Here is a 9,948-nt window from a genome sequence, read left to right as displayed (position 1 = left end):
CTACAAAGCTTCCTCTGTTTTCTCCTGCAAATTCCATTCAGACACTGAATTGAATTCGTTCTTAACCAAATACATTTTATCTGCACCTGACAGGGATCTAGAAGTAAAAACACAAGATTTATTTCATTTTAATTCTATTATGATGCATTTAATCACAAATACCCCAAAATGAAAATATAATTTATCATTTTGCCCTGACTGAGCAACCCTCCTCAGCTGACATTCATGAATTCATAATGTAGGGAGGAGACTGGATGATTAAGTGTCTGATGAGAGAAAACAGATTAACCTGGCAAACATAACAAATTTAGCTCATAAGCAGGATGGCTTTATAAGTGCTCACAATAACTCTTCTGTATATAATCATGAACCACTTCCTTCAGTGATGACTAAATTGAAATAGTTGGGGAACATAAAGCAAATGTATATTTATGGCTCTCTCTTTGAGACATTTAAAGGGTAGTGAAAGCTGTTTGATTGTTTGTAACTCTAAAAATAAATAGGAAACATGTGAAAAAAAGTAAACTCATTTTAAAAAGCTACAACCTCTCAAGTGTTCTAGTTTCCGCTTTACCAATAATTATATGTGGATCCCGCATGCTTTCAATGTCTTTGGAAGATGTCAAAGCCAGGTTCACCCTTAACTTTCACATCAGAACCCGATTCTTTTCTAAATGTTGCTGCATTTTTAGGCAGTTCTTATCCCATGGTGACAAAACACATAAAATTAGCAAGCTATTTCGGCCTTTGAATCGGTAGGAAAAAAAATCTTTCTTTTTAGCTGGGATTCCATTTACATCAGAGTAAAAATCTAGGTTATGACTTGTTTGAAGGAAAGTCCTGTGCAGTGCTCCAAAAAGTTCACTTAGCAAGCAGTCTGGCAGGCTTCCTTACTTAGCTGGTTAGTGTTCCTGGCCTCCCTTTTTAAGCAATGAGAAAAAGGATCCTCTTCATGCTCAGCTTTATTTTTAAACTCACATGGCTGTATTCCTGGAGGCCCCTGCTGGCCCACCTGGCCTGAAAGAGAGCCTGTTAGGCCCTGCTCTGTCACATGCACCCAGGTCACGCTGAAGAAGGGACTTGCTCTGCTTGTTTATCCAGAACCAGCCCTCTGTTAGGGACACAGCAGGGCCGGGCAGGAAAGGCAAGGCAGGGGAGGCGAGGAAGGGAATGGGCTGCCTGAGAGTCTTGTCTTTAATGAAGGCCCCATCTGAAGCCAGGTGAATTTCCCACTAGAGAAAACTGGTGTCCGGAGGTCTAGGCGCCGGCATACCCTTCCTTAAGCTTTCTCCTTTTGGCTTTCTTCTTTCTCCTCTCTTCCCACTCTGAAGTAGATCTTAGGTTGGAGGGTGGTGGGAGGCAGGGGTCCAGGGAGTGAGGTCCAGTAGGTGTGTGTCCTCATAACCTCTGGGCGCTGGACCAGGCTTACAAGCACATATCATGTAGGGGTTTGTATGATGAGAAGCAGAGAGGTTTTTTAAGGCCACGCCTTGCTCCCACCTTTGCTCAGTCAAAGATGCTATCCTGGGGCTCGGGGACCAGGATTGTTTCCGCTGGCATGAAGGAGTGTGTGTAGAGCTAGAAGGGGGCGCGTACTTCTATTGGGTGCAGTGTGTATTCGTGTGTGTACACGAACATTTTCTGGATTCAACAGGACGAGTTCTCTTCATAACTGTAGCGCCTAATACAGCCATAAAAGTTTTCTGCCGGAGTGTCCCAGTAGCTGGGAGGGACGTCACTGGTTAGGTACCACGCCAGGGCTGCGTTTTAATCGCTAGGTTTGTGGTGTCTGCGTGCAGACGGCAGGGGTTAGCATTGGTGCTCCTCCGGGTGAGGAGGGTGCCGCGCGTGCGAGGGGGTACGCCAGCGGTGCGCAGACGCGCGAAAGCCCGCACCCACCCCCACTCCCACCCCACCCCCGGCGGTAGCGCGTGCGCTGCAGTGTCGCTGGCGCCGGGGCGTTTCCGCGCGGCAGGGCTGGCGTTGGCAGTGGTGGCCGCCGTGGGTTGGTAATCCGCCGCTGTCGCCTTGACCTCCTCCCGGAACAGATGGAGTCGGCCCGCGGCCACTAGCGGGAGGCCAGCAGCTGCGAGGCCAGGGCGACCCCAGGACCCCCGCAGCTGCCACCGGTGGGGGAAGACTTCCCGGGCTTAAGAGGTGTGCTGGGAGAGGGAGGGAGGACTTCCAGGCCCCTAAAAAACCTTCTTTGAACCAGTGTCACGGAAAAAGCTCGGATGACTAGTAGAGAGCATCTACATAATGTAACCCATACCCCTCTTTTTAAATTTTATTTGTTTGTTTGTTTGTTTATTTATAACAAATGAGAGAGCGGAGTCCTCAGGGAAAGAGACTCACTCACCCAAGTTTCGCAGCTATTAAATGGCAAAACTGGGACTAGAAACCAAGTCTGGCTTACCACAGCTTTATAAACTTGCAATCCTCATTGAGATGAAAAATAATACAAGTAATTATTATTATAAAATATTAGATTTGGAAAATAAAGGTGGTGATATTAGGTTGGTATTCAGGACTATGAATATGATTTAGTGCTGGAAAAACTCAGCCACTCTGTCCTTGGGCTTGGGTTGCTCTTCATTCATGAAACATTTGCTCAGCAGTTATTTGTGCCAGGCACTTCGCAGGAAACCGGAGATCTAGAGATAAACAAGAACCAGTCCTACATGTGGAGCAAAAGAGAAAACTCCCCAGACACCAGTACCTGACGCAGGTGTGGGAAACTCAGTGGGCCTCAGATACAAGGCACCCTGGAAACTCACAAGGAGATGTCATTTCTGGCTGTCTGTAGGAAGACCTGGGGGAGGAAGTGGGGCATTTAGACATGGACAGTACGTTCCAGGTAAGAACGTTCAGTGTTAGCAACTAAACTCCAGATGAGTGTGAGAAATAAGGAATAGTTTGGTTTGCTAGAATGTAGGAGTGAGGAGGCCACCATTATAGAGGGAATAAAATGGAGAATTGGTAGTGGGGAGCTCTGGAGGAATTCCAAACAGAGTATGACAGTGCAGTGGCTGTGGATGGTTCATCTGGCTAGGAGGTGGAACCCTCAGCTGGAGCATAAGGACGTTGGACCACGGATCCTTATAGCTCTGAGGGTCTGAATTTGCCAGTGTGAGAGCACAAGGTTTCGTGGAGCCATCTCAGCGTAGCAGGACTGTGGATAAAATATGGAGATGGAGTGGGAAAGGGCCCAAACTGAACTGGGAGACTGTGGGACTATAGGGATAACCTGTGATCCTGTTTCAAACTTCCAGTAGCGTTCTTGGGAGTAGTTTGTGAAAAGTGCTCTTAGTATTCCTGTAACACAGCTGGCCTCATGGACGTGAGCAACAGTTAATCAGCCTGTTTCTGTCTGTGCAGGGGGCAGTTATTTCTTTTGGTGCATCCCCAGGGATCAACCTGGAGCTATAAACAGGACAGCCTGTTTTGGCAGTTGAAACAGGAAATTTCTTGTACAAAGATTTTAGGCTTATCTTTATGCCGCTCTTTATTATAAACTAGGCAAACAATTATGTACAGATGAACTGTTAAAATGAAATATTTTTACCTAAAAGATGACACACACAGATCGCAGTAGAGGACTTTATAAATGTATCATTAATTGGTTTCGTGTTATCATATTTATGCAGCCCTACATACCTGTGCCTTAATGAAGAGGGTAGATGTGATAAATGTAAATCAAATTGCACAAACAGGTAGGCTAAGGTCTGAGTCCCGGCATCTTCTCGATGCATCTAGCCCCACCTTGACACCTCCCCTGCAGAAGAAGAGCAGAGGTTCCCCAAGGCTCTACTTCCCATTACTCACTGGTTCCACATATGAATATTTAAAAACTTCCTTTGTTGTTATATGAAATATATTTTCTGTGTGTTTTGCAGCTTCTCTATCTAATGGATATTTGGGAAGAGGGAGAAGACAAAATATTGTTTAGTAGAAATTCCTCTGTTTAACGATGTTAATCAGTGGTATAAAGAAAGAGCATGCAGTTTGGAATAAGAAGACACAGCTGGAATTGAATTCTAATTCTGTCACTTACGACCTGTGTGACTTTGGGTCTGATACTTAACTCATCCGTAAAATTGTGATCATAATAATCAGCTCACAGTTGTTAATCAGTCTAACAGTGTGCAAGAGGGGCTACGGGAATCGTTAGCAAGGGAGGCAGTATAGTGTACATGGATAGAAGCAGTTAGGATTAGGAGCCGACCATGGAGGTAGGCTAATCTGAATCCAGGTTTGGGTTCTGCCCTTTTCTGCTGCATGATTTTGAGCGAGTTCCTAAACTACTACGAACATCAGGTTCCTCATCTTTAAAATGGAGGAAATAATAATATCTATTCTGTGGTGTTGATTTGAGGATTACACCTAGCACAGTTCTTGGGAAATAGAATGAGAGAACATTAGAGTTGAAAGGGACCTCCTTACCCTGGAAATCATATTTTTCTCAAACCTGACTGTGTTTAAATATTCCCAGTGACAGAAACTGCTATCTGTACAAGGTGCTCCATTCCATTGTTGAGTCACCTTCAATAAAAGAAAAAATTTTCTTATATATAGCTCAAAACCGCCTCAATGTAATTTCCACATATTGGTCCTCTTCTATACTTTGTTTTTAAAAAAATGATCTTTTTTTTTTAAATTAATGATTTTGTTTTGAGATAATCATATTTTCATACGTGGTTTTTAGGAAATAGTACAGAGCGATCCCTTGTATCTTTACCTAGTTTCCCCCAATGGTAACCTCTTGCGAAACTACAGTACAATATCACAACCAGGAGACTGACGTTGACACCACAGAGATGTTACCTTTTTATAGCCACACCCACTTCCTTCTATCCCATCCTAACTGAACCCCTGGCAATCACCATTCATTCTCTATTTCTATAATTTTATCATTTTGAAAATGTTGATGTAAATAGAATCATACATTATATAACCTTTTGTCTTTTTTTTTTTTTTCCACTCGGCATAACTCTCTGGAGATTCAACCAGGTCATTATTCTTTCAGGTATCAATTCCTTCTTCCTTTTTATTCCTTGGTAGTAGTGTTCCGTAGTATGGCTGTACCCCATTTGTTTAACTCTTCACCTATTGAAGGTCATCTAGATTGTTTCCAGTTTTTGGTTATTATGAATAAGCTGCCGTAAACATTTGTGTATAGGTTTTTGTGTTAATGTAAATCTTCATTGTCTTCAGTCTCTGGGATAAGTGGCTAAGGTGCAATTGCTGTATCATATGGAAGTTAGAAGTTCAGTTTTTAAAGGAGTTGTCAGACTTCTTCTAGTGTGGCTATACTGTTTTATATTTTCACTAATAATGAGCGATCCAGTTATTTTGCATCCTTGCCAACATTTTCTGTGGTCACTATTTTTTTATTTTAACTATTGTGGTAGATGTGTTGTGCTATCTCATTTTGGTTTTAATCTGCATTTCTATAATGGCTGGTGTTGTTCAACATGCCTTACTTGACATCTGTGTCTCTTCTTTGTTAAAATATGTCTTTGTGTCTTTTGCTCAAGTTCTAATTGTATTCTTTGCTTTTTTGTTGCTGAGTTTCGAGAGTTCTTTATACGTTCTCCATACTAGTGCTTTCTTGAATATGTGGTTTGCAAATATTTTCTCCCACTCCATAGCTTGTCTTTTTGTCTTTTTAACAGATATTTTACAGTGCAAATGTTTTTAATTTTGAGGACATCCAATTGCCAGTTTTTCCTTTTATGGATAGTACGTTTGGTAACAAGTCTAAAAACTCTTTGTTTACTGTAGGACCTGAGGGTTTTCTCCTCCATGATTTTTCCCCAGTGTTCTATAGTTTTATGTTTTACAGTTAAGTTCATGATCCATTCTGAATTATTTTTTCTGTAAGTTACGAGACTAGGTCAAAGTTTTTTTCTTTTTCTCTTTTCCTCAATGAAAGTCCAATTGCTCCAGTGCCATTTATTGAGAATCTTTTTTGTAAAATAGCACACGATCTTGACCAAGTCAAATTACCTGCCTGGGTCTGTTTCCTGTCTTAAAAATAAGGTGGATGCACTGGAACTGTACGGGTGTCATTCAGGCTCCATTCCTGGAAGGTCTGGAGCCCCAGGAGCCTTACTTAGTAGCAGCAGCATTGAGGGACAGATAGGACTCTCATGCCTCTCCCTGGCTTTGTCCAGGGAAGGGCTGCTTTTCATGTTTTATATTATTGTGGGTCCATCTGGTATTTGGTTTGATACAGGGCCCCACTGTTAAAAGCAATTTCGGAGAGCAGCGAGTTAGATAATATCTGAAGTACCTTTCTGCAGTAAATTGCCGTGATTCCAAGTGTTTGGTGTCAGAAATCGCTTTCCCCTTACATATTTGCTTCCAGTATCCTCCCTTAGTTTCTTGAGAGCTTGCGCATATGAAATGTTTTTCTTGTTATCCTGTCATCCCTCTTTATAAATATGATGGACTTCATGAAAACATTAGCTTACATTTCGTAAATCGCTTTACAAGCTATATGTCAGAATTTAAAATGTGTTAAAATATTAAAATTTTGCAGTGGAATCATCCATTCCACAGAATTACCATGGCTGAAAGAAAGGATAAGGAACTAAAATCACACATAAACCATCAACTAATGTCTCTATCTTTACAAACAGCCACCTCTCTCACTATCTACCTGCCTAGCTCTTGACAGTTCACAAAGCACTTGCAACAGCTTTTAGCCAGTTCATGAAAGGTTATTTGCAATAGTTTTTTGAAATAAACAATTCAGCCTGCCTTATGTTCTCTAATACCTGCCTTCAAAATGAAGAAATTGAGACTCAGACAATGTGAATAACTTTCCCAAACTGACAAGACAAGCAAATAGAAGACCAGAGACAAGATGTCACATTTTTAACACCTGGTCCAGTTATTTTCCTCTCTGTAGTTTATAATGTAAAGGTTTTGGTGGGATTTTCCCCAAAGTTGGTATTTTCTACTGTCACTTTTTATCTGTAAAATGGGTTAATAACATAATAGGCTCAAATAGTTGTAGGTTTTTTAAAAAAAATTAAATAAGGTTAATCGAGAATATTGCATTTGAAAATAAACAGTTACATTACAAAGTGCTCTCTGTTTAGATAGTGGTTATTATTGTAAGCTTCACTAGGTCTTTGAACGCTAGCATGCAGCTGTGTGTGTTCACTGATTCCTATTCATAGAAAGTGTGTTTGTTTATATTATAGTATATTATCTGTTTTTCCTTTTAGTACCCACGTGGCCAAATTGTGAACTGCCATATTAATAAGACCCAAACATATTTGAGAGAGTGGTTAGACTTAATGGTTTCTATAAAGTTGTTTTAATAGTTATTTTTCAACAGATGGACTGCTTACATTTGGCCACATTTCTGTGCCAGTGTGATGATGATTCAAGTTTTCAACAGATGGCATACAAATACTGGGGAAAACACCCTCCCAATATTAATGGTTGTAAAAAAGTCTTTTAGAGGGCCAGAAAAATGATAGTTTGTATCCCCAAGTCATTAGCCTATGCTATTATAATTATAATTCAGATGACTTGGAAGTTTCCCTTTCTGGTGCTTGGATTTATTTTGTAAGTGATTCTACCTATCTACATTAGTTTGAGAAATGCTGAGGAACAGTTAGATATTCAACATGGATGTAGCATTGAATCTCTTTTTGATTATTGATCGTTGTACATAAGTTCCTCTTACTGACTCATTCTACTTCTGTGCCATATGTGTAAAATGTAACCCTCCATAAAAATCAACTGTCAAAGATTTTTATGTTTTTTCTCTGAAAAGTATTGATTTAACAGGAAAAACTCACCAAACTTAGAATTTTCAGACATACTCATCAATATGATGAATTCCCCGACCTTCCAAATAGCTCCACTTCTACACTGACCACTTTGCACTATTTCTAGAATCAGTAAGTGAGGACTAAGAGAGAATGCGGAGCAGTAGGTACATGGTGAAAATCTGTGGGCTGTTTGTGGTTGTCACAATGACAAAGGGCATTTACTGATGCTAAGTAGGTGGAGGCAGAGTGCCTAGACATGCACAGCATGGTTCAGCACAAGGAAGAAATGTCCTGTATCCCTCGGGATGCCTGAATATCTGGCTGGTCACTCATCTGAGACTGGAACTTATGTCTGCTTAAATTAACTCACAAAGTTTTGCAATACAAAGTACTTTTTTTTGCCAGAATATTAGCGTCCAGCTATACCTCTGCTTTTTTATTTTACTATGCTGCTATATAAAAGGCTGAAAGACTTCTCTTCTGCTTCTGAATCCTGACTTTTTCATGCTCTGTAAGTATGAGCATATAGATACTTTATTATATGTTTTCGTATAGTCATGAACTGAATATTTACATGGTGAAATAGATGTTGATATAAATTTCCTTCCTTTTTCTATTCCAAATAAGGCATCATATTAATATATCTTTGAAATTTTGTGTCTAGGTAAATTACAATATGTGTGAATTTCTGGATTTAAAAACAGAATTATAAAATGCTTATTGTAATAAAGAAACTCTGGAGTTGATCAGGATGAGAAACATTGCTATAAAAAATTAAGCACTAGCAGACAAATTCTTTCTCCACTTGTTCACTTGTGCACAAATAATTCAGTGTTGGAATCATTCAAAGAAGAGGATGAAGTGTGAGTCTAAGTCTTTAATAAGGAATGCAGTCCCAATAAATTCTCTCTTCCTGTGCTTCTGCGAAAGTCTAAAACTTATTTCCTTTTGGCAAGTTGTATCAGCTGGATCTTCTTTGTGTCTGTCATTACAGATGGCGTTTAATGATTGCTTTAGTTTGAAATATCCTGGCAACCCCCAGCCAGGGGACTTAATTGAAGTATTTCGCCCTGGCTATCAGCACTGGGCCCTGTACTTGGGTGATGGTTACGTTATCAACATAGCACCTCTAGGTAAGATTTGTTTCCAGCACTCCAGCTTTTTAGTTTTCTTGTTACAGAAGGAATCATGAACAAAAGTACAAAATTAAACAAAGTGGATATAAAATGTAGAAAGTAGATAAATATAGCTGATCTACGTTTAAGGAAGGACATTTTAAGACCAAAGTGGCATTGAAGAAGTCACAAGGGCAATTCACATTAAAAGTTTAAATTTGTGGTTAAAAAACAATTAAAAAGTAAATAATTAGATGAGGAAAATATTTGCCACAAATATGATAAGAGTCAATGTCTTTATATGTCACACAAATATATTATTTCAATTTATTCAATATCTATTTATAGATTATACAGTATGTACCAACTGATATTCTAGATGCTGAGGATACATAAACCTCTTCCTTCACAGGGAAGCTTATGAGAGAGAGAGCAGAGAGAAAGAGAAAGAGGAGAAGGAAGAGGAAGAGGAGTAGGGGGGGAGAAGGAGGGCTAGGGGAGGGAGAGAGGGAGGGAAGGAAGCAGGCTGTGAAGAAAACAGAGCAATGTTAGAATAGGGATAAGTGATATGGAGAAAAAAATTATAAAAGCAGGATAGGAAGTGCTGGAAGTTTGGGGGATGGTCAGGAAAATCTCATAAGAAAGTAACATTTGAAAAACAAATCGAAAGAGGTGAGGAAACCAAGCAGACAATATCTGGAGTATGCGTTTCTCAAGCTGAGGGAACAGCAAACACCCAAATCCCAAAAAACAAATGGGTAGAGAGTTGTGATCAGTTTGTAGAAGGAGAAAAGCAAAAGCCAATGCCCATCTTTAAAAGTTTCAACTTTTTAGTCGTCTAAGAATAGTAAAATAAAATGATAGATTTTATGCCTATCATTTAACAAAGACTAAAAAATGATAACAATCAGTGTTGATAAGAGTATAATGAAATGAATAAAGGATATTGTTGATAGAAATATAAGTTGATAGAATCATTTATGAAAAAATTTTAGTAATATGAGTTAAGAGACTTAAAAGAGTTCATATGCTCTGACCCT

At 39.7% G+C, this 9,948-nt stretch overlaps 1 protein-coding gene across 1 annotated transcript in view; it reads left to right on the top strand.

The window, feature by feature from the left end:
- Nucleotides 1-1,981: 1,981 nt before the first annotated feature.
- The window catches only part of HRASLS (HRAS like suppressor), a 16,072-nt gene continuing 8,105 nt past the window's right edge, over nucleotides 1,982-9,948 (top strand). The window contains exons 1-2 of the mRNA XM_011381428.2: nucleotides 1,982-2,157; nucleotides 8,788-8,926. Of these exons, the coding sequence (XP_011379730.1) occupies nucleotides 8,788-8,926 (139 nt within the window). The 5' untranslated portion in view covers nucleotides 1,982-2,157. The remainder of the gene's footprint in view (nucleotides 2,158-8,787; nucleotides 8,927-9,948) is intronic.

The sequence above is a fragment of the Pteropus vampyrus genome, unplaced genomic scaffold (assembly GCF_000151845.1).
Source record: "Pteropus vampyrus isolate Shadow unplaced genomic scaffold, Pvam_2.0 Scaffold14, whole genome shotgun sequence".
Taxonomy (NCBI): Eukaryota; Metazoa; Chordata; class Mammalia; order Chiroptera; family Pteropodidae; genus Pteropus; species Pteropus vampyrus.
Note: the sequence above shows the minus strand (reverse complement) of the source record. Positions and strands in the feature narration are given on the sequence as shown.